Here is a 26,273-nt window from a genome sequence, read left to right as displayed (position 1 = left end):
GATTTCCTTGATATTTCGCACAGAAGAAGCCAATATCTCCAAATAAACTCGCCTGATCCTTTCCTATAGTTCGCCGCAAACAGCCGAGTCTTTCGAGCCCATGAGAAAGGAAAGCCAAAGAGAAAGCATTGTATGTAAGCTGGTGATGATGTATTCATGTGCAACTGCCGACCACGAAGCAATCCATCAAAATGCTCGCAGCGAATGCAAAAAAGAATCTGTGAGACCAGAACCAGGGCGCCGGCTCCTATATCATATGAAACCACAGCCAGACTAATGATGTGTATATGCTGTTAAGAGTGAAGAAAAATACTGAATCTAGGAATGAAGGGGCGATTCTGTGTCTTTTCGTCGAAGGCTTTTAGAATACCTTCTCGCGATGCCAGCCAGATCTTTGGGATGAAAACAAGTTCATGGACCGGGTTCCAGGAGAATGTGCTCAGAAACTTGACGTTGATCGTAGTGCACTCGTGCGCGCGGAGCCATTCACTGATACCGCCTCGCCTTTACTAGCTGGGGCATATCGCTGCATGTCACGTTCGCGGGTCCAGCTAGAGTGTCTGTTAGACGAGGTCGATAGAAATGGAGGACTTATGACTTACATTCTGACAAAGCAATCATCACCTGCAGATGCAAACATGCCAGGATTTGTAGGATTCCAGGATATCGCATTGACACAACCTGAAATATGACCCTCCAACGTTTCTACTAGCGTACCATTTTCTTTGTGCCATATGTAGACCCGAGAATCTGCAGACTGTCAGCCTAGTACATGCATTCGAAGGGGGATAAAAGACTCACCTTCGCTGCCACTGACAACAAAGTTTTCAGCTGCGCCACCAAAGGCACTTCGGATGACGAAATGGCCCTGTTTTTGTCCCTGAAAACGCCTGATAACCTCTGTAGTATCAAGGTCGATCAGCTGTATCTGACCTTCAGACAGGTTCACGAGCATATATCGTGAGTCTCTGCTGACAGCTACAGAAGTGGGTTTGCTCTTCAGTGCGAGACAATATTCCTCCTCGTGAGTCGCAAAGTCATAAACATGAATCTTTTCCTCGACATCCGCAGCGATCAATCGGCGTCCGTCGGGAGTGATGGCGCAATCTTGAACCCTGAAGCCACCGTGCCAGGTATACAGGGGATCGCCTCGCATGCTCCAGTGGCATAGTTGGGAGCTTAAATCAAGGGACGCGGTCACAAAGGACTCTCCATCTGCAGCCCATACGGCAGCCGTTACGGGCTGCCGGTGATGATTGATGGTCAGAAGGCAGCGGCCGGTCTGTATTTAAGCTTCGGTTAGAGACGATAGACGGACACCAGAGATTAATGAAGACATCCATACCTCAACACTCCAGACGCGGGCTTTCTTATCCTGAGAGCACGTGATGAGTTTACTATCATCCGGACTCCAACTGACGTGCGCAACACCCTCCTCGTGCTTCTCCAACTGTCGGTACACAGAAAAGTTGGTTGTGTCATAGATGTATACGTGACGGTCCCGCCCTGCTGTGACCAACTTTGAGCCGTCATGGGAAAATTGGCAATACCAGACCTCATCTGAATGCTGACTTAGTTCGACTCCAGTTCGAAGTGGAAAGTCATTTCTATCGCACATATGATCCGAATATAGCGACGGAGGGGTTGCAGTATTATGATATAAGCACCGGTTTATTTGATTTTGCTTGACATGATTTAGCAGAATCGCAAGGCGGTTGTTTGGAATCATCACGGATGGTGATATGGATTCTGGAAGGAGATCAGTACTAGGGTCATCAGATGCACACGAATGTAAATCACTGTACTCACTTGAAAGTTCAGATAATAACCGCTCTCGAGAAGAGCTTATGGGCCCTTCCCAGCCAGCTTGGTTATGCAGATGCTCAGGAGGACACATCAACAAGCTACGAGTCCGATCAGTACAATGGAAATGAAGGAGCTAGGGTAGTGTCTCCTTCTGGAACTCACCTCGAAAGAGCATGGAGACGCCCAACGTCATAGTTGAGAGGGGTCAGCTCGCGCCGAAGCACAGTCAAGGCCGAACCAAGGTCTCGTGCTTCTAACAATTCGAGAAACTTTTGTTGCCGTAGATAGAACAGCATCTCATTCTTCTCAGCGTTTTCCACCAATAGCAGCTTCTCTGTAGTTGCAGGTTTCCCGGAGCTGAAGCCTGTATCTCGCACATCTGCATCAGGTGTGAATGATTGAATCAGGATATCCTCCGCCTCAGCCCAACGCCCCTCAAGAACTGCCTTCCTGAATATACCAACTGCCGGACTTTCCAGCTGATAGCCGCTTTCCATGGAAAGTAGCGAGGCAGCCCCGTCGTATCCAAGCTCATACAGACTTTGTATCAGTATCCTAGTCACTTCTTCTCGGTCGTGCCCGAAATAAGAGGAAGACTTCTTTGATGTTTTCGAGGAGCCATTCTTCTGAGATTCGCCATTTGAGGATGAGTGTGCTGGCTGGCTGTTGGAAGAGTGAGCGAAAACTGTCTTCCGTGACGGAGATGCACTCAGGCCGTTTGACGCTTGGGAGAAGCCATTTGCACTCGAGATACCATCGGGCCGCATGTTTGCCAGGCGCCTGCGCTTGGGGAACGGCGGGTGTTCTTCCGGTGAATTATCAGACTGAACCGAGGCCTGTTCCTGACTAGGCGTATAATCTCCCGAAACACCTCCTGTTCCCCCAGTGAAAGCGGATGTGTCGATCGTACTGAAACGTCGACGCCGGGTACCAGCGGATGTAGGAGGATTTTCGGTAGAAGGTGCTGTACTGTTACTCCCAACACCTGACTCTAACCGGGATGACGATGGGATGCCGTCTGTAGAGCTCCTCGGAGGAGCGGAAGTAAATGACGTGGGCTCGAGTGGGATAGGAAGGTTGGGGCGGTCGGGAGCGACGGAGGAGGGTGTATTAGAGGAAGAGTTGTCTGCCAGATCGAAGATCGGTAGATCTGCCCTTCCTCCTGGCTCTGGAGCAGAACCAGGCGAGCAGACCTGAACCAGTGGCGGGTTCACCGATACTCGCCGGGAGCTACAGTTTCACGTGGAAGCTTGTCACAGGCCGTCAAGCTCGACGATTCCTGTGTGTCTGATACTGGATTATTGATGTCGTTATGGTAAGAGAGGAATCCAAGTTGTATGTTTATCTGAGCAGAGAGTGGAAGGACGTCGATCGTAGACTCGATGGGCGGAGGTCTTATCGGGGCCTGAGAGTGAGACAGCGGTCCGGGGGAGGGGAGCCCAACGGGAGCGGTGACGAAGGGGGGCACTAAGGAGCCGGAAAATGGCTGGACGAAGCCGAGCAGCTTGGTTGATAAGCTGCGAATGCACGAAAACAATTAACCACAGCGAAGGAGGAATATGCTGCAACGAGAGGTGAGGTGGGAATAAGACGACGATTCAGTGAAGGTTGAGGTTGAAGTTGAAGTTGAAGACAGCGCCTGATCTTCTCGTTCGTCGTGGGGCGAGGACAAGTGACTCTACGTCTTGGGGGGGACGAGTAATGCCCATCTTTCACAAGCCTGATAACAGTGAATGTCTACAAATTACCTTTATAACTGCTTCCTTCGAATATTACGTCTCTGTTCTTGAAGTTATGATCTCCATTTCGTGACAGGCAAGGAGCCCATGGTTTCTAATGTTGCTGTTGGAGTCGTAGCCCGACATATTTGCGGGAAACGACGCATCACCACCATCATATCATACCTTAGCTTTCTCGTCCCGATACGATTGAATCTTCGACATCTCAATCTTGTTCTATCTACTGTCTCGGAAGTCGAGAGACTGCTCTTAGTCAACCGGACAAACAAAGGCAAGTTCAGGGATGGCAACGGTCGGAAAGGAGCTTGAACAGGAGCATCTGGATCATCTGAATAGGATCCCGTTGATAAGCTGCACCTGACTATCCAGACACTGATATCACGTTGAAGATAACATCTCTGGTCATTCATAGGTGGGATACAGTAGAGCTACGGATATTCGAGGAGAAGGTGATGGAGCTCATTCAGCACAACGCATCAGCTGCCCACTCAGTGCTGTTGTCTGGTCACGTCGCGTCATTCTCCGTTTGATTCGGTGATGCTGATGATTGTTTCAAACGTTCCTGGATAACTTCTTTCACAAATGGGCAATGTCCAAGTCTATTTTGCCTTTTGGGTTTCAACCTTGCCATCAAATCACTATTGTACGAATCATCGATGAACTAACTATGAGCAACCCCGCCTATTTCCCGCTCCCTCCTCGGAAGTTGGGGTTTAATGTAGGACCTCAAGCCATCTGGTACCACTCCAACATACCCAGGTGGCAGTACTATTCCTGAGACGGAGAGACACACATCTCCATTTGCAGTTGGATTCTATCTGGCGAATTATCCTTTAGACGATCTCCACTTCTTACTCTTGGAGAAGGCGAAACCAAATCGAGTCACATTGCTGAGGCTAAGTGGCAGATATATCTAGATATATCTCACCAAGACAGACCAGCAGCAGCATCAGGCATACGTTTCAAGACAACGCCTCGTATTATTTGCACCCAGGGTCAAGCACATTCCACCAATTTCGTAACCAATCAAACCACATTGAATTATTCGATTTCCGGAATGCTCACAGCAAACCACAATGGAATGCGCCCTCTGACCTCATCATGATGCTGGTCTAGAACTCGGCTATTGCCGCCGCAAATTATATAACCCTCCAGCCGTGGCCCTATGTCGATTCCCACACGGTACTCATCAAGTTCCGAATCAGGATAACTCGGATTCCACTTCCTCTGCTCAATTCTACTGATTGAACATCTTATCCATAATGGGAGACACCTGCACCTGCACTAGCTCGGGAGACTGCCCCTGCAACGGACCTCAGTCCTGCACCTGCAGCAACAACTGTGCTTGCAAGGGTTGCGGAGTACGTATCTCTTGGACTATCTCTCAGGAAACTGGTGAGATGACTTGGTAAAGGATGGATATGAGGGCTGACCTGCACTTGGGTATAGAAGTAAACCTTTAGCCTTTCCTCTAATAACTGCAACGACGTGCAATCAGTTCGAGTAATGTTTTGACGAGTGGTGACGACGATTTGAATGCGGGAAGTCTGTTTTATACTGTTACCATATAATCGGATACCATTGTGATTTCATTGCTTAATCTTGTCCTGAAGGTAATTCTCGTATGGTTTAGTAGGAGAGTCCATTGTAAGCCAGTCCAGACGTACATATACAGACAGTAGAAAGTAAGAGTTGTAGTTCTGTTCATGGAGATACATTTGTAGTTCTTGTTGATTCTACTTCTTACCATCCAAGGCTGCTCGGGATGCCATCAAAGCGCCTGTAATGGCAAAACATACAAATGGCGAGAGCATGTACATAACCTGCTACTAATCAGCATTCCCTCCATACCTTCAACACAGGGTTTCTTACACTCAGAGTCTTTGCGACAGCCATCTTCTCTGCTTCTGAAATCTTTGCCAGCTCCGCAAAGCCTGATATCACCAAGGCAGGTGGCCCAGCCGGCATCAGCATCAAGCTGAACCACAAGATTGGATCATAGCGGACAAGGGCCGTTCGTTTCGCCAGCATGTAGATGAGGGAGATGCTGATTCTGCGATCTCGATGGTTAGTGCTAGGTACAGCAAGCGTCTCGACACCAAGCACTCACGCAGGCCAAATGACAAGGCGAACCAGGAAGATCGTCACGATTGCTTTCTTAGGTATCTGCCCGGAATTCCCACTGGCCTTCATCCTCTGAAAGCTGGCTCCCAGTTTTCCTCCCACAACAAAGATCTGCAAGGTCGTGAACAACTTGCCGATATTCTTAACGCTCGACGTAAGCCAGGCGTTGAAGATCCCGCCTTCCTCGTAGGGGCTGAAGAATGCTCTGTGCAGCTGAGGGACGAGACCAAGCGTAGCACCGATGATAGTGCATAAGATCGCAACGTCGGCAAACGGCGACTCAAATGGCGCCATCAGTTCCTGCTTCACGCGCTCGGGCAAGAAAGCCGACACCCAGCGGCCTACACGCCTGAACTTGCCAGTGACCTTGCGCCGGGCCTTTTGCGCGCGCTCCGGCAGAAGCGAGGTCTCCTCGCTGACTTCTTCGTTGTCTGCGTCGTCGCCATTATCACCCTGTCCAGCTTCAGCGTCGGTGTCCTGTGCATCTCTCCCTTCGTCCTGGTCGTTGCCATTCTGAAGCATCTTGGGTCCGACGGCGTAGCCGATGGTCTTGCTGACGACAGCGCAGAGGAGGAAATAGCTCTGAGCGCGTGCAATCGCGCCGGACATGGAGTCACCCTCTGGAATGATTAGTTTCAAGCTCCCCACGCTCTCTAGAGATTGCAAGAGGAGCAATGGCAGCGAGGTTGTGTTGTTGAATGCGCATGCGGGCGTTACCCAAACGGGAAGTCCCAGGCCTCGTGATACAGCGTGAGCGAGTCCGATCGAGGCAGAGGTGTACACAGCCGCCCAGACTGTCAATTGAGCAATCAGTCCTCCAATCAGGCTACTGTCGTCTGTGAAACTGGTGACTGTTGTGGTAATGTCTCACCTAAGACAGGAACGTAGTTCAGGACAATGTCCGCGTGCAGTTGTTCGCCTAGGTGGACAACAATTAAAGCTGGAAGAAAGAGCTTCACGCCCAGACCGGCCATATCACTTATTGAGCTCTCCTTCACCAGTCGGAGCCGTTCGGCTATGGCTCCATAGCTCATGGTGAGGAGGACTGAGACGCATGCTTGGAACGCACCGAGGAACGGTGTGATAATTGGGCCCTCCGGCATGACGGACTACAGAGGAATTGATAAAGCGCTGAAATCAACTTTGGCTCATCCCAATGGCGTGTTGATGTGCCATTGCATGGTTTTATGAACCAATCCAATTTCTCGACTGGTCGTGATGAATGTCGTCATCGTGGCGAAACAGACACAGGGGCACAGTGGATCTGGTCTCCAGCTCATGCGACAAGTTGCCAAATCAGAACAGCGTGGTCTCACGTCCACATCCATGGAGAGGCTTTCAGGACTCAGGGAACCCCAATTAGACAAGTTTTTAAGCCGCCCTGGTGGATTAACTGGTTCAGTCCTGACCTCACAGGAAATTCTAACCAACTCCGCAGCAAATTTACTTGTAGCAGGCTTGCCTTTCAGCTTCCATGGAGGCGTGGTCTGCTATCTATCCCTAGTTTGACGACCTCTAACCCTACTGAGAGGACTTGCTTACGAACGTTGTAGTTTATTAAGTAAGTGCAAAAATGCTGCCCAACAGTGCGCCAGCAGCAATAACAGCAAACAGAAGACCCATGAGGGCCAGAAACTCTACCCCACGCTTGGTCCGCTTTGGTGGTTTGCGCTTCCCCAGTCGCGTGGTACGAGTGTAGAAAGGTACATATTTGAATTCGAAGAATGTCTCCGCACCGAGCCCTTCGTCCTTGTCATTGATTATCTTATAGTATTTCTTGCGACGCAACTGTGATTCATCAGCGTAAAGATAGTCGACAGTTAGTGACCGAAGCAAGATACCCATTCTTACCTTGATCATTGCTTGGTCAGCAGAGGGGAGCAATCTGAAAGTATAAGCAAACCACATCACGACAATGCAGTATCCATATACGAGCGCCTGGTAATAGAGGGTGGGCCGCGGAAGATCGAGCTCGTCAGACAGCTGCTTGCCGTTGAGATGCCGAGCCATGGCCTCCATAAACTCCTTGGATGCGTAGGTTGGGGGTGTGTTTTCAAGACTCAGGATAATGTTCTGCGCCAGAATCTTACTCATCTCGGTGGGATCTATTTCCGACGCGAGGAGGGATTCCATCATGGCTTTAGCCTTAGCCCTCGTCTCGAGGAACTCATGCGGCGCGCCCATATAGTACGCCACCAGCCGCCACAGGGCAAGATAGTCATCAATCTCTCGCTCTCGCAGCAAGATACCCTGCCGAGGCAATCCAATCCAGAGTACGCTTGTCGAAAAGGTATTGATAGTGGCTATGCAATCAAGGTCATTAATAGGAATGCCGAACTTGCCGACATCGTAATATTCAGGCTTGTTCTTGACCAGGTCCAATATCCTTGAACGGACAGCGGCGTGAAGCAACCGCACTCGAACCGACGAGGCGTGACCAGCTCCTCCTGGTCTCATGGCATCAACGGACCCGGTGACCTGAAGAACATGTTGAAGGGTTTCCAGCATCCTGCGTCGTGCGACATCTGCGGCGAATCCTCCAGTCCTTGCTAAAGTTTCTACGACGCGTCCGGATCCCCTGCCGCAATTGTTAGTTCAGTTTCATTGCTAGTATCGCAATACGGAGTCAGACATTCCGCCCAATAGACTCTGAAAAGTAAGCTATTTATGATGTTGACGTTAGTCCACCAGTTGAATCTACAGAAAAATGGTCCAAGCTTACCACGTTGATCACTGCCATTCCATAACGGTAGAATACTTCTTGTCCTCTCTTAATCTGTTCCCAGTCAACCCAGTCAGGAACGGTGTTGATCTCATTCCTGAATTCTTTGATCTTGAGATCATCGTCATGATGCTTTTCGAGCAACATGTATAGATCTCTCTTTGCTGGCTTGGACGTCGATCCTTCGGTCTTAGTAGTGTCTCGACGAGGTACATGTGAGATTTCATTTAGCCGTTGAAGACAGTCATCTGCAAGCCTGTCATAAGTGAACATCAGCGGGTGTAGCTGTTCCGCAGATCGATGAAGATCGCTCCATTCGAACTTGTAACCCCAGTGTTCGCGCACATTCTGGGTTTCCTGGCTTGATGAAATCATAGCTGGTAGCACAGCAAATAAACTCTCCCCTATGTCTCGATATATCACGTAGCGTGCTATATTATCATGGTAGGTGCTCAGAAAAAGTTGTTTCCGCTGAGCCATTCGGTAACAGCCTGAAACATCCCTCCCATATATACAGCGCTGCTGGCATGCACTTGCTCACATGAGTGTGAAGGCCGAAGGCCATGTTTTCCGGCGAGCCAAATCAAAGCTGCTATCCATGGATGAGACAAGTCACTAGCGGCTAGGCGGCTTTGTGGTTCGACATGTGAACGCACAGAGTGGTAGAGCAGAGTAAGGATTCTGTGCCGGGGAGTTAGGTTGATCCTATTCAGCCCTTGAATCTTACTCGATTTGTTTTCCATGATGACGGATGGACTATGGATGTAAGGGGATACGGGTTCCAGTGGGTTTCCTGATCAGAGCTCAGTCTCCGCCCCAGGCGCCTTAACTTTTCAAGGCTCTGAAGATGTAGCTTTATACTTCTTTAGGGACATTACTCCAGAAACTGATTGCTGTAAGGTTCGACCTTCTGTCCCTCACCACCTACTTACTGATAGATCAGCAGTCACAAGCTGTACTCTTGGACTAAGTTCATTCGGATGATTTTAAGCCTCACAGTGTCTGAAAGTGGTGTTAGCTGCAGGTCAAAGATTGTATTAAATACTCTGTTAAAAGCCCAGGAAAGCTCCTTCTACCCGCGACGTGCAACAACAAAATCTGAAAGTAAACGGCCAAATGCTAGATAGTGGTAACATAGATCTTGATAATCAGCACTTGTTTTGATTTAGTGCCAATACAAGACTGGGGACAAAGACAAGACCAAGCCCGCTCTCTAGGATGGCTGAGTAAACTTACGATCCCATCAAATCCCGGGGTAGTTTGAGTGGATTGCGACATATGTATCTTCTTGTATCAAAAATCAATCCCTCTTACGAATTTGATGCTGGGTTTGGGTAGACCTCGACTCAAAGCACGCCCCTCCTTGCTGGACCTGATTGCCAGTCGCGGCGTGGTTGATCTGTCCGTATCCAAGCCGTCATCACCGCCCGCGCCAGACGAACTGCCACCGCTCCCCGTTTCGCCCACTTTAACGACCTCTAGCTCAAGTAGCAGCAGCAGCAACATCGAGCTTCCCTCATCCCCGTCCTCTTCATCCATACACACACCAGTTGTGCGAATAATGGCTCCTTCTGGTAAGGACAAGACTGGTGATGACCAGAATGGCATTATTTTCTCCATATCTGGCCCCGTCGTCGTGGCCGAGCACATGATCGGCTGTGCCATGTATGAGCTGGTAGGTCATTATTGACGCTTCACTTCAGGAAATGGTCGGGCTTCGTTTAGCTGACTGAAATGCTTTTTGCTACTTCAGTGCAGAGTCGGACATGATCAGTTGGTTGGTGAGGTCATTCGACTTGATGGAGATAAGGCTACCATTCAGGTATACGAGGAGACAGGTACAGCTCCGCATCTACACCATGACGAACTGTTACTGGCAACTACGAGTCTAACGTTTTACCCTTCCACTCTCTAGCTGGTCTAACGGTTGGTGATCCTGTTATGCGTACGGGCAAGCCTCTCTCGGTCGAGCTTGGTCCCGGTTTGTTGGAAACAATCTATGATGGTATTCAGCGACCCCTGAAAGAGATCGCTGCTCATTCGAAGGGCATCTACATTCCCCGTGGTATTGCAGTGAATGCTTTGGATCGCAAAAAGAAGTGGGATTTTAAACCCGGCAAGTTCAAGGTCGGCGACCACATCACCGGTGGTGACATTTGGGGTACCGTCTTTGAAAACAGCTTGTTCAACGACCACAAGATCCTCCTTCCTCCTCGCGCTAGAGGTACCATTACCCGGATAGCTCCTGCTGGCCAATACACCGTTGAAGAGAAGCTCCTGGAGATTGAATTCAACGGACAGAAGTCGGAACATGGTATGATGCACTCTTGGCCTGTTCGTGTACCCAGACCGGTCAATGAGAAGCTGCCGTCCGATGCGCCCTTCATCGTCGGCCAGAGAGTGCTGGACTCTTTGTTCCCCAGTGTACAAGGAGGTACTGTCTGTATCCCGGGAGCTTTCGGTTGCGGAAAGACTGTCATCTCTCAGAGTGTCTCCAAATTTTCCAACAGTGATATCATCGTTTATGTCGGCTGTGGTGAGCGGGGTAACGAGATGGCGGAAGTTTTGATGGATTTCCCAGAGGTACAGGACCTGAGACCTCTGCTAAGACGATCGCACGCTGACGAAACTCTTTACTTAGCTGTCCATCGACGTCGAGGGTCGCAAAGAGCCCATCATGAAGCGTACATGCCTGATCGCCAACACATCGAACATGCCAGTCGCCGCCCGTGAAGCTTCCATCTACACCGGTATCACGATCGCCGAGTACTTCCGTGACCAGGGAAAGAACGTGGCTATGATGGCGGACTCTTCCTCTCGCTGGGCCGAGGCTTTGCGTGAACTTTCTGGTCGTCTGGGAGAGATGCCTGCGGACCAGGGTTTCCCCGCCTACCTAGGTGCCAAGCTCGCCTCCTTCTATGAACGTGCTGGCAAGAGTATCGCTCTCGGAAGCCCCGAGAGAAATGGCAGTGTCAGTATCGTCGGTGCCGTCAGCCCTCCCGGTGGTGATTTCTCCGACCCCGTCACCAGTAGCACGCTGGGTATCGTGCAGGTATTCTGGGGTCTCGACAAGAAACTTGCTCAGCGGAAACACTTCCCCTCGATCAATACATCGATTTCCTACAGCAAGTATACGGCCATTCTGGACAAGTTCTACGAAAAGCATCATCCCGAATTCCCCCGTCTACGAGACCAGATCCGCGAACTGTTGTCCAAGTCCGAGGATCTAGACCAGGTTGTGCAGTTGGTCGGTAAGGCGGCCCTCGGTGACTCGGACAAGATCACCCTGGACGTCGCAGCCATGGTAAAGGATGACTTCCTGCAGCAGAACGGTTACAGTGACTATGATCAGTTCTGTCCTCTGTGGAAGACCGAGTATATGATGAAGGCTTTCATGGGCTTCCATGATGAAGCCCAGAAGGCCATTGCTCAGGGGCAGAGTTGGAGCAAGGTCCGTGACGCCACTGCTGACATTCAGACCTCTTTGCGTAGCATGAAGTTTGAAATTCCAGACAACCAGGCAGCGGTTTCAGGGAAGGTCAGTCCAATGTTTCCCATCAAAATCGGTAGTCTCTCGTCACTGACAAATCTACACAGTATGAGAAGATCCTTCAGACCATGTTGGAGAGATTCGCTTCGGTGTCGGACGAGTAAGGAGACGAATGTCCGGAGAGGCGATACTTTCTTTTATGTTTATTAGAAGCCTATATGTAGCAAGTTTATGTCTCTGTATTTATTTGAGTCGACTTTTCTTGTTCCGCAAGCTAGTGCCGGCTCCCGAGCACTTTGTGACTTTTTATACACTTGATCTTTGAGTAAGGGCTATATAAATGTGCACCTAAATGGCATCAAGTTTATCTATTTCTCGCGCCAATTACTAGAGCGGGTTTTCAGTAGCAAAAGGAGTGGTAAGATGGGACATAAGAGTCTACCATATCGTAAACTACCTCATGATTGATGCCTGTTGATCGCAATGTCGGTGGCTGATGTTAGGCACCACTGTTAAAGCGGTCTCGGGTGGCCACAGCCACATGACGGGTGCAGCGATGGCTCTCGTGAGCGACAACATTAGTTTGGACTTCTGTAAAAAGATCGTTCTCCGTGAATTTCATAATAACCAGTACTAAAGTCCTTATTCTCAGAGAATAGATACAAGGAGTGTCGTTGGACGGTGCAGTGTCCATAGTCGATGCTATCATTCCTCCGTTGCCCATCTATTTCTATATTGATCTGGACCACAACCGAAACTCTACACTTGGCCGCAATCCCAACTCTTCCCGCTCTTTCCTACCCACAATCACCACTCCCTCTAAGCAAAGGCCATACACTCGAGTCTCATCCTTTTTGAATCGAAATCTTCTGTTCTACTGCAGAAATAGTTCTGTGCGATCGCTTTCTCTACACAGTTGCCAACCATGGCAAGCCCGACAACAACCTCGTGCGCATGCCCCTGTTCCCCCGAGGCCAAGCTCCGAAAACGTTAGCTAACTTGTATGCTTGTTGGCAGTATAAACGTTAATGATCCCGGCTTGATTTCACTGGTGAACAAACTTCAAGATGTTTTTTCGACAGTCGGGGTAAGTGTCTCATCCACTGTTTGGAGATCTCTCTGCTTTGGTCCTGCGAGCCCCTCTATCCGATACTGACACCGCTTGTCTGGTTAGGTTCACAACCCCATTGATCTGCCACAGATTGTAGTGGTAGGCTCGCAATCCAGTGGAAAGAGTTCAGTTCTCGAGAATATCGTTGGAAGGGACTTGTAAGTTAACTGTTCCTGCGCCTGTGTTCGATGCTGTGAGTTGTCGCTAATTGAGGTTGCCCGCTGCTCCAGCCTCCCTCGTGGATCGGGAATCGTGACTCGGAGACCCCTCATCCTACAGCTCATTAACAGACCTTCAAGAAACTCGGTAACGAACGGAGTCAAGGAGGAAAAGCTAGAAACTACGGACAGCGAGGCGAATGTCGACGAATACGGCGAGTTCCTCCACATCCCCGGACAAAAGTTTTACGACTTCAACAAGATTCGCGAGGAGATCGTGCGGGAAACTGAACAGAAAGTCGGTCGCAATGCTGGTATCTCGCCAGTGCCCATCAACTTGCGAATTTACTCGCCCAACGTCCTGACCCTCACACTGGTCGATCTGCCCGGTCTCACCAAGGTCCCAGTGGGCGACCAGCCCAAGGATATTGAACGGCAGATTAGGGATATGGTTCTCAAGTACATCAGCAAGCCGAACGCGATCATCCTGGCCGTCACCTCTGCCAACCAGGATCTTGCCAACTCGGACGGATTGAAACTGGCGCGCGAGGTGGACCCCGAGGGTCAGCGCACTATCGGTGTGCTAACCAAGGTCGATCTGATGGACGAGGGTACAGATGTGGTGGATATTCTTGCAGGCAGGATTATCCCTTTGCGGCTGGGTTACGTCCCTGTGGTCAACCGTGGCCAGCGTGATATTGAGAACAAGCGTCCCATCTCATACGCACTAGAGCACGAGAAGAACTTCTTCGAGAGCCACAAGGCTTATCGGAATAAGGCTTCGTACTGCGGAACACCGTACCTTGCCAGGAAGCTGAACTTGGTATGTTTTATTGGCTGAATCATATCGTTGGTGGAATTTTAGCTGACCCTCCGTTCTCTAGATCCTTATGATGCACATCAAGCAGACTTTGCCCGATATCAAAGCCAGAATTTCCGCCTCTCTCCAGAAGTACACAGCCGAGCTCTCCCAGCTTGGCGACTCGATGCTCGGAAACAGCGCCAATATTATCCTTAACATCATCACGGAATTCAGCAATGAGTACCGCACGGTTCTGGAGGGAAACAACCAGGAGCTGTCTAGCGTCGAGCTTTCTGGTGGTGCCCGTATCAGCTTTGTGTTCCACGAACTGTACTCGAACGGTATCAAGGCCGTGGATCCATTCGACCAGGTGAAGGATATTGACATTCGAACAATCCTTTACAACTCTTCTGGCTCGTCTCCTGCGCTTTTCGTCGGAACGACCGCCTTTGAGTTGATTGTCAAGCAGCAGATCAAGAGACTGGAGGATCCCAGTTTGAAGTGCATCTCGCTGGTTTACGACGAACTTGTACGCATTCTGGGTCAGCTTCTGAGCAAGCAGCTCTTCCGGAGATACCCCATGCTCAAGGAGAAGTTCCATGCTGTTGTCATCAGCTTTTTCAAGAAGTGCATGGAGCCGACAAACAAGCTTGTCCACGATTTGATCTCGATGGAGGCCTGCTACATCAACACTGGACACCCCGATTTCCTCAACGGGCATCGCGTAAGTGACCTTTGGTTCCAATTTCTTTTGTAAGCGATCCTGACAGAATGTAGGCTATGACAATTGTCAATGAACGCCAGCAAGCGAGCAAGCCTACGCAGGTAGACCCGAAGACGGGCAAGCCTCTGCCTCCTCGTGCAAACAGCCCGTCCGTCGATGCCGTAGCCGCCACAGAAAACAGTGGTTCTGGATTTTTCGGCAGTTTCTGGGCATCCAAGAACAAGAAGAAGATGGCTGCCATGGAGCCTCCTCCACCTACCCTCAAGGCATCTGCCACTCTTTCTGAGCGTGAGGCTACAGAGGTCGAGGTGATCAGTAAGTTTTGAATAAAGTCTGCTAAGACAGCAAAAACTAATGCGCGGATAGAGCTTCTTATCACCTCTTACTTCAACATTGTCAAGCGCACCATGATCGACATGGTTCCCAAGGCCATCATGTACACCCTCGTTCAGTAAGTGGGATCGACAGCTTCGACAAATCTTTGTGCTAACCTTTACTTCAGGTTCACCAAGGATGAGATGCAACGTGAACTGCTCGAGCAGATGTACCGTAATAACGAGCTGGACGAATTGCTCAAGGAAAGCGACTACACCATTCGCCGACGGAAGGAGTGTCAGCAGATGGTGGAGAGCCTGAGCCGCGCCAGCGAGATCGTCAGCCAAGTTCAGTGATTGTCCAACGACACCCTAGCTTGCCAGTCCCATTACTCTTGTTGATTCACTTGCCATCCCTACTGGATCTTCCTGGACCTTTTTGGAGCGGATTCTTGTGTCGGCTTGAGGAGTCATATCCTACGTTATATTCTCCGCGAGGGCTTTTCAAGGGCTCTAGAGCAGTATGTCTTCCCAGATGTCCGGTTGTCAAGAGATTCTATACCACGAATTTGTATTGCCTAATGATTGCTGTGGATGATTCGTTTTTCCGTTCTTGGTTTATTAGAATTAAGAGAGACGTTTATGAGTTCAGCATGATATCCTTTCCTTAACCTGTACATATCACTGAATAAATCCTATCGCTTGATTCTATCATTTTCTGACTTTGACTACTTTATTCATTTATTGTCCGTCCAGGTGGCGCAGCTATTGCGTATTCACTAAGTGTACCCGAGGGGTAATGTGGCTGAAAGATTACCAAACTGTTACAACATAAATAACACACGTCAGCCTCACAAAAACAGTTTAGCGCCATCTGTTTAAGGTATTATAGCGCTCAGTTAGCGTCATATCATTAGCCAATGAGCGTTCAGCATCGTGAACTGCAGAAGTATACTCATTTGGCAGTATATCGAGTTCAGAGCGAACTTCAACGCGGGCATCTTGGTACTCAGATCTGTACAAAATACTAGAGAAGCAAGAAACCAGGGTTGATGCTGTTCAATGAGGTGAAACATGTAGTGAATGGCGGGGATAGCACAGATGACTTCTTTTCTCTCACTCTCACTTCCTCTGTCTTCGTCTTCACCTCCTCCTTCTCTTGTCTATCCGCCATCGAGGAGATTATCTTCCATTCTCTTGTCGTCTACTGGGACTTTTGTCTTTTGTGTTTTTTTCCCGAGCTGCTTACCCGTCAAGTCATCTTTGCGCTGTCCCATTTACCTCATCTTCGCGGTGTTAGCAAGGTATGCCTATTCCGATTCCGCTGCTGCCGGTGTGTACGTAGCATAAGCTAACAGGACCCAAAATACCAGAGCAATCTCTCTAACACATACAGTCTCAGTCTAAGTCCGCTGACTTCCTTTTTACGGTAAGAACCATCCTCACCCGATTCGGAGCAGATACAGATAGATCTAATAGTTAACTATTAGGACCCGGACACCGCCAAAATGTGCGAATACCTCCCCGTCTACCATAAACCCGCCGGCTGCGTTGCCTTCCCCAAGCACGTCGTCGAAGTGAAGGTCTACCTTGCATGCTTGGAGATCATCAATGACCCGACTGGGGCGAAGGAGCGCTGCGATGACAAGGACTGTCATTTGGCTGGGTCGCTTGGCTCGACTCGGACTCGGGCGGAATGCCCTCATTGTCTCTGTCCTCCTTGGGGTGTGATTGAGCCGTTGTATATTGTAAGTATATTTGATGTTGTTCTGTTGGTGTTGGTGATGATCTTGGGGCCGGTGCTGATATTTTGGGTAGGTGATTAGGGACCAGGAGTTTGCTTCGTTGATCGCTCAGAGTGGTTTGTTTTGAGCGGTTGAGGAGCAGAACCTTGGTCTGTCTGGACTTAATGGATGGAGCGGATAGGCGCATGGTTGACGTCGTGTCGTCCTTTTGGTGATACCATTTGCGGAGCGAAGCTTGGGTGGAATGCAGCATGATGATAACGGCCTTTTTGAATTTAGCTGAGCCTGGCCTGTAGCGCCGACGATGAGAAACGTCTTATGGACTGAAAAGGCACTTCCTCTATTTTGTAGTACTATGGCGGTAGACATAATGCCAGCCTTCCTTGGCCATATCCTCGCGGACCCGATAATTCTCCTCGGCAATCTTCAACAGCCCCATATCCATATCCACAACCAGCACGCCTTCCTCGCTCCCCATCTTACCCACCGGCCCGACGATGGGGAGCGTGACGCGGGACATACCGAGGAACTTCTCATCGGCGCCCGCAGCATTAACGAAGACAACGGCGCAGGTATTCTCAAAGCAGCGAGACGTCAGCGTCGTCTCGAGGAAGAGCGCTTCTGAGTCTGGGTTGTAGGAAAGTGCCTCGGGCGACGCATCGTAGCGAGTCCCTTGGTGGTGTCCGGTCAGTCGTCAATCCGCAAAACAAAAAGAGAGACAGGCACTTACAAAACGTAGGAATAATCACCACTTCCGCCCTATTCGCAATCAGTTCCCGGAATGCCTCTGGGAACGCCAGATCCCAGCATATCAGCAGCCCCACTTTCCCAATTGGCGTGTCGAATACCTCGTGCGGTGCTTCGCTGGACGAGGTGAGGTGAGGACGCTCGGGATGCCAGATGTTTTTCTTCCGGTAGGAGCCAAGGATGCTGCCGTCGTTGGAGATAAAGTACGCCGTATTGTAGAGGCTGAATCGTTCTTTCCCCTCGGCTTCGGTCTCGTGTCTTTCGACGATGCTTCCCGGGACGAGGCAGATATGCAGCTCCTTTGCGAGAGCTTGGTAGGCGGATAGGTACTTCTTATACTGGCCTGCCTGCTCGGCCCAGAGGGAGTCATCCGGAGCCCACCCGTTTAGATGGTATCTAGTCAGAATGAGTTAGACTATTCTTACGATGCTTCCAGACCAATGACTTACTCTGGTAGAACGGCTAGCTCGGCGCCTTGTGCGGCCGCATCTCGAATGTAATTGCATGCTCTGGCGTGGTTTTCTTCAATTGCGAGGTCCTGATGAATTCAGGCGTTAGATCAAGCTTAAAGGGGCGACTGGGAGCGGATAAGATCACGGTGCGCTCCAGATAGCAGTCACCGTGGTGCCCCTGGTAGTGACGTAGCTTGCCTTGATGTGCCATTGGATCACCGCGACTCGACGGATTGGTGCCATTTCGGACGTTGTGGACTGGGACACTCAATACGCGGTTCTGAGAGTCTTTCGACGATATGAATCAGGGGATGTACTCGATGAGTCGATGTACTTATCCTTAAGGAAGTTGGAGAATCCGGCCGTTGGGGTAACTTGTGGGGTTGAGCATCTCCATACCCCGCTTCGGTGTACCATGTGCCCTACTGAGTACTCAAACATCAACCCCCATCAAACAGTCACCTTCGTAGTTATTGCCAACAGACAGTCTCGCCTCAATTCCATGCCAGTTTGATCTCCATGTTATTCTATGCAAAAGATATTACGAGTTGAAGCGATGTTTCGTGTTGAGCACAATTCACAAGGTGACTTGACTGGTACCGACAGTAAGCTTCGAATGACTGGTTGACCTGGAGAAAAGACGTCTCATTATGATTATATTATCTGATCTATCTAGCTTCATAAGTCATACGTATTAGTGTCCGCTTACGCGGTTGTTCTTCAAGCAAATATGTCGTAACTAGGCCATCGCTCCAGCCACCGAGAAAGTCGGCTTCTTGCTCACCCGATATACCAGCCTATCGGTCCAGAAATGCGAAAAGACAGCATGGACCGTTGGAATACCACCAAAGACGGTTCCTGCGATAGGAAAGCAGATGCGCTCCACTAGCTGCGCAGGGCTCCACCAGATCCGTTCCGAGAACCCTGCATCCGCCACGTTTGCTTCTTGCATATCTGTTTTCCGCGTGCGCACACAGAGTGCATGCCATGGCTCGTACAGAAAAATGCACATATTCATTCCAATAAATGATGCTGCGCGTAGCAGGTTGGTAAGGTCGAACGCCCATGCCATGGTGGGATGGAGGGAAGCTGGAGGCGTCAACAGAGTGTAGATCGTAGAGAAGAGCATGAGTATGATCAGGTGGCAAGGAAGAAAGTGAGCTTCCCAGAGCAGATGTACCAGGGCAAGGTGCCTGGGCCGGAAGAAGAGGCAGCGGCAATGAGAGCGAATGTAGCTGATAGTACGTCGCGCGGCAAAGCCCGAGTCAAGTGCACCCCACATATGCCTCAATGCCTGTCGATAACGGGCGCGGCAGGTATCCAACGACCGTCGCCAGCCCCGTCCAGTATCGCTTGAGACGTTGCACTGGCTTGCGGGGACGTAGACCGGCCGAGTGATGACGTTGCCCGCAGTTTCAAAATAGCACTTGAGCATCATGTGCATGTCCTCTCCGATCGCAGTTGAATCACTGTCCCAGCCACCAATCCTCTCAGCCAGAGACAGCGGCAAAGAGTAGACCGATGTCGGGATTGAAACGCACGTCCCAGGGTAGATGGTGGACAAGCCGGCGAAACCCCAAAGCAGATCTGCGCAACGGACCAGAACCGGGGTCTCCTGAGAATTGCGGTCGAAAATGATAGGGCAGCAATATAGAGTCCGATCTGCTTCCGAGATGTGCGCATAATGAAGGCGCCGGATCTCTGTAAAGTAGTCTTGCCAGAAATGCGTATCGGCTATAACTCGGTTAGAGCTATCAATTGACCAGACAAAGGACAACACCTACCATCCATAACCGTGACAATCACATCACAATGTCCCGAGTCCAGCTCTGCCCTGTGCACTTCCATAACGTGTCGGGCCGCAAAGGCCACATTTGAGCTCTTTCCAGCTATTTCGCCGGGTAAGTTTGCGGGGTGGAAAGTAGCATGGATATGGCGGAAGGACGGTTCGAATGCTGATGCCAGCTTGGCTGCTTTTTCGGCGACCCCGGCTTCTTTCTGTTCCATTGCGAGGTATATCTGATTTGCCAAGGCCCAATATTAATTTCAGGAAGCACAATAGGGACTCGCTCAGCACCCACCTCATACTGTGTCCGTGCCCTTGGGTGGCTCGCCAGAACATCCAGGGTGGTTCGCAATGTATGTAGGTCCTCACAGTAGTTCGGAAGGATTATTGCGTGAATGACCTCCAGTCCATCAGAATCGTGAGCCATATCGCTCATCAGTGGATCAGATACATCCGAATCCGTGTCTGTGAGTGTCGAAGTGTCCGAGAGCCACTTATCTTTGTCCACAGAAATGCGAGGTTGCACGATATTTCGCCGCTGCAGGGCTTCCTTTGTCTTCCGGGTGACGCTGAAAAGGGCCCACGCCAGACGCGTGGTAAAGGCGAACATGCTGACATGAACAAGGATGGTATATATGACAAATAACTGCTGGGCCAGATTGAGATGGTGCGGCCGACTGCCCGGCGCATCTTTTGGCGATGATGGCAACGGGCTCTTCCATTTCCAAAAGGCGACTGCATCACTGGAGGTCAACCGGAGAAGCACAATCAACGCAATGATACTAAAGCCAGGCAAGCAGCGTGATGCCCATTGGAAGACCATTTTGTGAAAAGCCTGGTTACTAAATACCTGCTGCAGAATCCTTCACCCCGCAGAGGGGGGAAACGAATCAGTTCTCTACGAGAGGCCATGGTATATAACCGTCAAGAAACTAAGAAAAAGGGGCCTTGGACAAAATGGCCCTATTCTTCATGACTTCCACAGGGACACACTAGTTAGCGGTCCGCTGGAAGAGCTGGAGTATACTGAGTATAAGTGCCTGGCGAATGGACCATTGACAACATCAGAATATGCATCATGGCCCTATCATTCGACGGTTCAGCTCTAGGAGGCTGTATATGATGATCAGCAATAGAGACAAGGTTCGTTAGCCGTGGTAATCATTCAAATCTGATATGGGCCCTAAAAGCACCTGCAAGCGTTCGGTGGGCTGTGATTTTCAGGCGGATTAGCAGAAACACCGTATCAGGCTCTTTCACTTGAGTCAGCAGGCCCAACCCCCTTCCACGTTCCTGACCAAAAAGGAATGAGGTGTTAACTGTGAGCAACAAGGACTCAAAAAAGGCTTCAGAGTCGGAGGCTAGCAAGAAGGGAGCGCCTTAGCAGTGCTTTGGGCGATAACGATCGGGCTCTTTCTATGCTAGCAACGCTCGGATCAGCTGTGGACTCTCTTAAGATTTGAAAGCCAATAAAATGGCGGTGTCAGGAAGAGGTCAGCTTCGACCCGTCTGTGTCCAGCATAGCACGCTCTATGTGAGTCAGACAAAAGACATGAAAAGTTCTTGAAAGGTATCCCATGACCATTCGGAGTACACTCCCGAAAGGGAGACTATCATTTCCTAGGCACTGTGAAGTAATTTGGGCAATCAACGGTGAACTCGACACCGTGCAGCAGTGTCTGAGTGGTCGAGATGAAGCGCAATCGTAGCGTACGAAGTAGAAAGGCAGCCAAAGCAACGCCTGAGGCACACACCTCATATCAGTCTTTACCCTTTTGGGAGACTCGCATGGGCTAACGAAAGAGAATGGAGCCCGGCCACGTGCAGATCGCTACGTTGATTGGCTCGCTTGTGCATCTCGGTCCAATAGGCTCAAGCCAATGAGGAAGCAGCAAAGACCGCGTGGGCCAGTTGATGGATCAATTCAGTCCATTGTCAGCTTCTTATTTCAACCCGTCTGCTTATCTTTACTCATCCAACATGCTGATCAAGAAGGTAAAGGGTCACAGGGGGCTTGAGAAGATCGAGGAAATGCATTCCATTCAGCCGAATGCTCGAGTCGGCGATGGCCCTAGTGAGTATATGGATTGGCCCATGGTCATGTCTTGACCCGAGACCGCGCGATAGACACTCGCCCACATTCTGGTGTGTCTCAGCTGCTCCCACTCGAGATGAAATCAACCCAAGTGCCTATGGCTAAAGGCCAATGAACTTCAAGCAAATACTCACATGCAGCCAAACCTGCCTTCATCTTTACCTTACACAACTCGGATGCCGCAGACATGGCGAGGTAAGGGTTTCACACACCAGACTATGCGTCAATCACCGATGGTGCATGAAACCTGTCGAGTAAGCCACTTAACCTGTGGTGACCAGTCATGGTGCATTCAATACCTTTAGTTGGGATTCAGGTCATTTACAAGAGAGCTCGACTGTCCTGTCTACGAATTACTAGAATCTTCCCGATCTCGGTTGCAAATGTGAGGCAACGTTACCTCAACACGAGCTGATACTAGAGGGGCTCTAAACCTCGATCCAAATATCTAACAGAGAGTGAGCGGAATGTCTGCGGCAAGTTGCATCTTCAGTAATGATAAACAAGCATAATTCTCCGGATATCACTGGAGCCCAAGTCTACCCGAACAGTACATAAGGCGCATATTGTGGTCGAAGAAAGGAGTGGCGGCAACTCAACATTGACCTTCCAAGACATAATACCTACATAACTAATGAGAACACAGTCTCAAGTCTCCCTGATTCCCTTGCTGATGGGCCACAATGCCGCAAAACACCTTGTTGGGATAAGTATAGATGACCCTCGCCGGACCCGGGTCTTCCTTGGGTTTCTTCGAGTCAAACTTATAGTCGTGGCCATCAGGGAAAGTCGGGAATTCCAGCAGGTAGTGGTCATCCTTGCCCATGCCGTTCTGGCTGTGCTTCGGGGGACGGTCACAGTCGGCTTTCCCGAACTTAATGGGTGTGCGACCCTTGATGAGCTTGCCATTCCCGTCGTAGCCGTTGGTGAACCAGTGCGGGTAGCTGCTACCAGTCTTGCCGTCGGAGAGAGGTGCATGGTGAGAGTTGCTCTCAGCTTTGGCTTGATTGTAGAGTAGCCGCTTGTCTTCCCATTTGTTTGTCTTGGGATTCAGCTGTTGGTTGATGCAGGTCCACGTCTATGGGGTCATGTCAGTTACCCTCTTGAAGGCCTCTTAAGGCGACTCTTACCGCACGAGCGTCGAGGGGCGAGGGCGCAGCCAGAACAGACACGGCTGTGGCAGCCAGCAGGAAAAGGTTTTTGATTGCGACCATCTTGGACGTAGTCAGGACGATTTTGACGATGTTTTCCAATCTGGTTGCGACAAGCGAGAGAACTCAACAGCTTTTATACCTGACATTGCTCGTTCAGGACATGCGATTGTCGCGAAGATGCGTCTTTTGTCTCCTGCGCACCTCAGATGATATTGGACGAGCATCCCTGTATGGAGAGGTAATTGTTGGGGCCAGAAGACGCCCCTCACAGGGTAGGTCGTGCCGTGAACTGTCAAGTGGAGTGCGAGCTTTTGGAGTCAATGTAACAGTGTAAGCTTAGAGACACGGGATGTTTTATCCTTGTGGTCAGTTACCTAATAGAGAGAGAAGGGATGACCGTAAGCTGATGGAGTGGATCTTTGACCCAAGCTTCATGCATGTCAACTCTGAAGACTAGACCTGGATTGCAACATGTAAGAGCTGAAAAGCGTACTACCTGACCCTTGCAGGTGAGACAGTGAGCATTTTCAAAGGGACACAACTGGTTGGAAATGCCTCGTTGTTGCCTGATTTCATATTTTGGCCCAAGTACACATGCCATTTGAAACACGACCTGATGTCAGATTCCCAAGTCGACACCGTCAGCGCAATTGCGCCTCCAAAGCGCTGAATCAAGCATACATCTCTACTCATCTCTACTTTGATTTTCTTTCTCCGTTCTTTCTGTTTCTCTTGCCTTCTTGTTGTGGCCCATATCACGCAGTATCCGACCGTGTCTTGTTCTTCCCCACTTTCACCCTTATCACGCCAGGTTAAACTACCATCTCAAACTCCAGAATAGGGACGGTTACCATCTCACTATGTCTTCTCTTCGGCTCGAATTAAAAGACGACGATCCATGGATTATCGAGGAAAAAATATTCAAGATCCTGCGGGACTACCTACAAGCTCCCGCCGCCTCCCCTGCAGCCGCAGCTCAAGCACTTGATCGACTGTTTCCTGCAAACCGTCCCGATGAGGATCAACCTGCAGGCGAGCCCCGCGAGGACCCAGGAAGTTTTCTCTGGCACTTCTGGGGCGTGGTTCATAATGTGGCGCAGCAGATTCCCTACGCTGCTCCTGAACAAGACAGGCTCGCAGAGCTGATCAAAGCCTTGAAAAGTCTAACTTCCCAGACCAAAACTGTCTACCTGGAGGCATGGGGCTATACCTTTGCCTTATGGGGAGATTTGCCGTTGTTAGGTCCAACATTCAGGGAGATGTATGATTGTAAGTATAGATTCGTGCGAGCCGCTGCATCATGATCTTCTTATTGACAGATTAGTAGGTATGGTTTCTCTGACTGATGAGGAGGAGCGTCAACATTGGCAGAGCTTGAATGCTTATGCTACTCGCTTGACTAGAGATGGCTCTGCTGATTTGATCCTCTTCGCGAAATATGCGATAAAAGGAATGTTAGAAGAAGATTTGGAGCACGGACCCGTCGATGATGCCCCCAGATCTATTCTGGAGTGTAGGATAACTGTGGCAGCGGAATGGGTCATACGCTGCGGACAGAGACTTGTGGCCGAGGAAGAGGAAGGGATTGGTATGGAAAATTGGCAGAGGTGTAAGGAGAGGTTCGGAAGCGTCTCAGATAATGCTTCGATGAGCCCGCAGACTCGGGAAAGAGCTCAGAAGGCAAAGCAGGTTATGGAGTCTCTACACCTGAGATGAATAAGTATTGTTACTGGAACTCGCCAAGAGATGTGCCGTACGAGGTAGATCCGGAGACGCGATTGCGGCAAATGCTCACAAGATCTCAAAATTATCTAAAAAAAGAAACAGTTTATTTCCAGGAGAAATCTGCCCTGTTCACCTTTCTCCACGAATTCATATGAGGTCATTGTCTATCGGGCATCACAAGCTCGCGTGACCCACAGTTGTTAGTGACCGAGCCTCGGGACCGGGCGCCAAGAGAGGAACAAAGAACAAGACCAAGGAAGACTGCGGCCAGACTTCGGGAACGTCGGCTGCATCTTATAACGTGTAAACTTAGTTAACCCTGGAGGCCTGAACAGCAACATAAAATGGCGCCTCTGACAGCTCAGGAGATCATCGCTCATCCAGCATATGAGACTGTAGACTGGAAACTCCCTCCCACAACCTCGGGACGGGCCCTGGTGGCTCAGAACAGGCGCGGAGGTCCGATCAACCTGAACTACGAGATCCATGGCACGGGACCCGTGAAGCTAGTTGTCAGTATTTCATGCATGCAGTAATCCCACTGCAAGTCATTCTTAGGGGAAGTACGATGCTAATTCCAATCAGTGGATCATGGGCCTAAATGCCACCCTGAAAGACTGGAAGCGCCAAACCAAGTACTTCGGCCACCTCAACGGCTCGAAATACTCCTGTCTGGTGTTCGATAATCGCGGCGTAGGCCAATCCGACAAACCCACCTGCTTCTACTCCACAAGCGAGATGGCCCGCGATGTCGTGGACCTCGTCAGCTCGCTGGGCTGGATCGACCTGAAAGCTCCCGCGACACGCGCCATCCACGTCATCGGCGCCAGCATGGGCGGCATGATCGCCCAAGAAGTCGCGATGCTCATCCCGGACCGGCTCGCCAGCCTGACGCTCTGCTGTTCGGCTCCGCGACTCGTGCGCACAACGCCCTTCTTCGAGAACCTGCAGCAGCGCGCGAGCATGTTCATCCCGCGGCATGTGGACGTGGAGATCGACCGAATCGCGGCGACGCTGTTTGCGAGTGAGTTTCTGGCGCAGCCGGACACAGAGAATGAGGATCCTGCGTTGAATTTTCCGACGAAGAGGGATCGCTTTGCGGCGGGGCATTTGAGGAAGAAGGCGGATACGGAGTCGTATACGCCCAAGGGGTTCTTGTTGCAGGTGACTGCTTGCTACTTTCACCATAAGTCTCCAGAGCAGTTGAGGGCTTTGGGGATGCTGTGGGCAGGGAGCGGATTCTTGTTTTGCATGGGACGGAGGATAGAATGCTTACGTTTCGTCATGGGGAGCTTTTGAAAGAGGAGATTGGTGAGGGGATTACATGGAAGGTTTTTGAAGGGGCCGGGCACATGCTGGGGTGGGAGACGGAGCATGAGGTGAATCAGTCGATACAGGAATTGGTGGACCGGTTTAGTTGAGTTTGATTAGATCTATTGTATATATGCCATTCCCATATTCCAGAAGTTAAGCTTTGCTATTATTCTTAATTTAGTTCCATGTTGTTCTTTGTTTCAGGAATTGATGCAACGCAATCCATGGAGAAAAGCAAAGAGGGTTGTGCAACCTGTAGAGCCTT

The 26,273-nt window shown here is 50.2% G+C and overlaps 11 protein-coding genes across 11 annotated transcripts; 5 read left to right on the top strand and 6 right to left on the bottom strand.

The window, feature by feature from the left end:
- Positions 1-439: 439 nt before the first annotated feature.
- On the bottom strand, positions 440-2,573 carry P174DRAFT_364216 (WD domain protein; the record flags this gene model as incomplete). The annotated part of the gene is made up of 6 exons (XM_024821972.1): positions 440-551; positions 603-750; positions 802-1,282; positions 1,346-1,749; positions 1,810-1,904; positions 1,969-2,573. The coding sequence occupies 6 exons, from the start codon at positions 2,571-2,573 to the stop codon at positions 440-442; spliced, it is 1,845 nt and encodes a 614-aa protein (XP_024685125.1).
- A 2,562-nt stretch (positions 2,574-5,135) lies between these two features.
- Positions 5,136-6,816, bottom strand: P174DRAFT_438305 (Auxin Efflux Carrier superfamily). Its single transcript, XM_024826508.1, has 4 exons — positions 6,541-6,816; positions 5,656-6,463; positions 5,418-5,598; positions 5,136-5,368 (listed from the first exon to the last, which is right to left on the bottom strand). Exons 1-4 carry the CDS (start codon positions 6,770-6,772, stop codon positions 5,282-5,284), a joined length of 1,308 nt encoding a protein of 435 aa, XP_024685124.1. The 5' UTR covers positions 6,773-6,816; the 3' UTR covers positions 5,136-5,281.
- Positions 6,817-7,226: 410 nt separating this feature from the next.
- On the bottom strand, positions 7,227-8,766 carry P174DRAFT_363584 (oxygenase MpaB family protein; the record flags this gene model as incomplete). Its single annotated transcript, XM_024821937.1, has 4 exons — positions 7,227-7,457; positions 7,521-8,247; positions 8,302-8,330; positions 8,392-8,766. 4 exons carry the CDS (start codon positions 8,764-8,766, stop codon positions 7,227-7,229), a joined length of 1,362 nt encoding a protein of 453 aa, XP_024685123.1.
- Positions 8,767-9,668: 902 nt separating this feature from the next.
- P174DRAFT_438302 (H(+)-transporting V1 sector ATPase subunit A) lies at positions 9,669-12,213 on the top strand. Its single transcript, XM_024826507.1, has 5 exons — positions 9,669-10,066; positions 10,145-10,229; positions 10,307-10,974; positions 11,033-11,929; positions 11,989-12,213. Exons 1-5 carry the CDS (start codon positions 9,953-9,955, stop codon positions 12,043-12,045), a joined length of 1,821 nt encoding a protein of 606 aa, XP_024685122.1. The 5' UTR covers positions 9,669-9,952; the 3' UTR covers positions 12,046-12,213.
- A 326-nt stretch (positions 12,214-12,539) lies between these two features.
- On the top strand, positions 12,540-15,712 carry P174DRAFT_438298 (dynamin-like GTPase vpsA). The gene is made up of 8 exons (XM_024826506.1): positions 12,540-12,829; positions 12,899-12,968; positions 13,056-13,150; positions 13,223-13,973; positions 14,035-14,676; positions 14,730-14,991; positions 15,043-15,127; positions 15,179-15,712. The coding sequence occupies exons 1-8, from the start codon at positions 12,807-12,809 to the stop codon at positions 15,345-15,347; spliced, it is 2,097 nt and encodes a 698-aa protein (XP_024685121.1). The 5' UTR covers positions 12,540-12,806; the 3' UTR covers positions 15,348-15,712.
- Positions 15,713-16,498: 786 nt separating this feature from the next.
- On the top strand, positions 16,499-16,862 carry P174DRAFT_457301 (uncharacterized protein; the record flags this gene model as incomplete). Its single annotated transcript, XM_024829540.1, has 2 exons — positions 16,499-16,738; positions 16,809-16,862. The coding sequence occupies 2 exons, from the start codon at positions 16,499-16,501 to the stop codon at positions 16,860-16,862; spliced, it is 294 nt and encodes a 97-aa protein (XP_024685120.1).
- A 184-nt stretch (positions 16,863-17,046) lies between these two features.
- Positions 17,047-18,231, bottom strand: P174DRAFT_438296 (carbon-nitrogen hydrolase family protein). The gene is made up of 4 exons (XM_024826505.1): positions 18,133-18,231; positions 17,932-18,020; positions 17,466-17,878; positions 17,047-17,407 (listed from the first exon to the last, which is right to left on the bottom strand). Exons 1-4 carry the CDS (start codon positions 18,175-18,177, stop codon positions 17,076-17,078), a joined length of 879 nt encoding a protein of 292 aa, XP_024685119.1. The 5' UTR covers positions 18,178-18,231; the 3' UTR covers positions 17,047-17,075.
- A 435-nt stretch (positions 18,232-18,666) lies between these two features.
- On the bottom strand, positions 18,667-20,543 carry P174DRAFT_383821 (glycosyltransferase family 2 protein; the record flags this gene model as incomplete). Its single annotated transcript, XM_024823182.1, has 3 exons — positions 18,667-19,668; positions 19,719-19,953; positions 20,016-20,543. The coding sequence occupies 3 exons, from the start codon at positions 20,541-20,543 to the stop codon at positions 18,674-18,676; spliced, it is 1,758 nt and encodes a 585-aa protein (XP_024685118.1). The 3' UTR covers positions 18,667-18,673.
- Positions 20,544-22,446: 1,903 nt separating this feature from the next.
- Positions 22,447-23,029, bottom strand: aspf1 (major allergen and cytotoxin AspF1; the record flags this gene model as incomplete). Its single annotated transcript, XM_024822052.1, has 2 exons — positions 22,447-22,893; positions 22,946-23,029. The coding sequence occupies 2 exons, from the start codon at positions 23,027-23,029 to the stop codon at positions 22,447-22,449; spliced, it is 531 nt and encodes a 176-aa protein (XP_024685117.1).
- An 800-nt stretch (positions 23,030-23,829) lies between these two features.
- On the top strand, positions 23,830-24,685 carry P174DRAFT_417548 (DUF3632 domain-containing protein; the record flags this gene model as incomplete). The annotated part of the gene is made up of 2 exons (XM_024824609.1): positions 23,830-24,238; positions 24,297-24,685. 2 exons carry the CDS (start codon positions 23,830-23,832, stop codon positions 24,683-24,685), a joined length of 798 nt encoding a protein of 265 aa, XP_024685116.1.
- Positions 24,565-26,115, top strand: P174DRAFT_474895 (alpha/beta fold hydrolase; the record flags this gene model as incomplete). Its single annotated transcript, XM_024830657.1, has 3 exons — positions 24,565-25,206; positions 25,253-25,896; positions 25,926-26,115. The coding sequence occupies exons 1-3, from the start codon at positions 25,039-25,041 to the stop codon at positions 26,113-26,115; spliced, it is 1,002 nt and encodes a 333-aa protein (XP_024685115.1). The 5' UTR covers positions 24,565-25,038.
- Positions 26,116-26,273: the final 158 nt, after the last annotated feature.

This window comes from Aspergillus novofumigatus (assembly GCF_002847465.1).
Source record: "Aspergillus novofumigatus IBT 16806 chromosome Unknown P174scaffold_2, whole genome shotgun sequence".
Classification (NCBI taxonomy): domain Eukaryota; kingdom Fungi; phylum Ascomycota; class Eurotiomycetes; order Eurotiales; family Aspergillaceae; genus Aspergillus; species Aspergillus novofumigatus.
Note: the sequence above shows the minus strand (reverse complement) of the source record. Positions and strands in the feature narration are given on the sequence as shown.

Coding starts and splice junctions, on each gene's coding strand:
- P174DRAFT_438298 (XM_024826506.1), top strand. CDS start 12,807: ATGGCAAGCCCGACAACAACCTC. Junction 12,969..13,055: donor ATGTTTTTTCGACAGTCGGG/GTAAGTGTCTCA, acceptor TTGTCTGGTTAG/GTTCACAACCCCATTGATCT. Junction 14,677..14,729: donor ATTTCCTCAACGGGCATCGC/GTAAGTGACCTT, acceptor GACAGAATGTAG/GCTATGACAATTGTCAATGA.
- P174DRAFT_438302 (XM_024826507.1), top strand. CDS start 9,953: ATGGCTCCTTCTGGTAAGGACAAGACTGGTGATGACCAGAATGGCATT. Junction 10,067..10,144: donor GCTGTGCCATGTATGAGCTG/GTAGGTCATTAT, acceptor TTGCTACTTCAG/TGCAGAGTCGGACATGATCA. Junction 10,975..11,032: donor TTTTGATGGATTTCCCAGAG/GTACAGGACCTG, acceptor CTCTTTACTTAG/CTGTCCATCGACGTCGAGGG.
- P174DRAFT_438296 (XM_024826505.1), bottom strand. CDS start 18,177: ATGGCACCAATCCGTCGAGTCGCGGTGATCCAATGGCACATCAAG. Junction 17,879..17,931: donor GAGCTAGCCGTTCTACCAGA/GTAAGTCATTGG, acceptor CATTCTGACTAG/ATACCATCTAAACGGGTGGG. Junction 17,408..17,465: donor GGTGATTATTCCTACGTTTT/GTAAGTGCCTGT, acceptor GACACCACCAAG/GGACTCGCTACGATGCGTCG.
- P174DRAFT_438305 (XM_024826508.1), bottom strand. CDS start 6,772: ATGCCGGAGGGCCCAATTATCACACCGTTCCTCGGTGCGTTCCAAGCA. Junction 5,599..5,655: donor CGCCTTGTCATTTGGCCTGC/GTGAGTGCTTGG, acceptor TCGAGATCGCAG/AATCAGCATCTCCCTCATCT. Junction 5,369..5,417: donor CTGTCGCAAAGACTCTGAGT/GTAAGAAACCCT, acceptor GATTAGTAGCAG/GTTATGTACATGCTCTCGCC.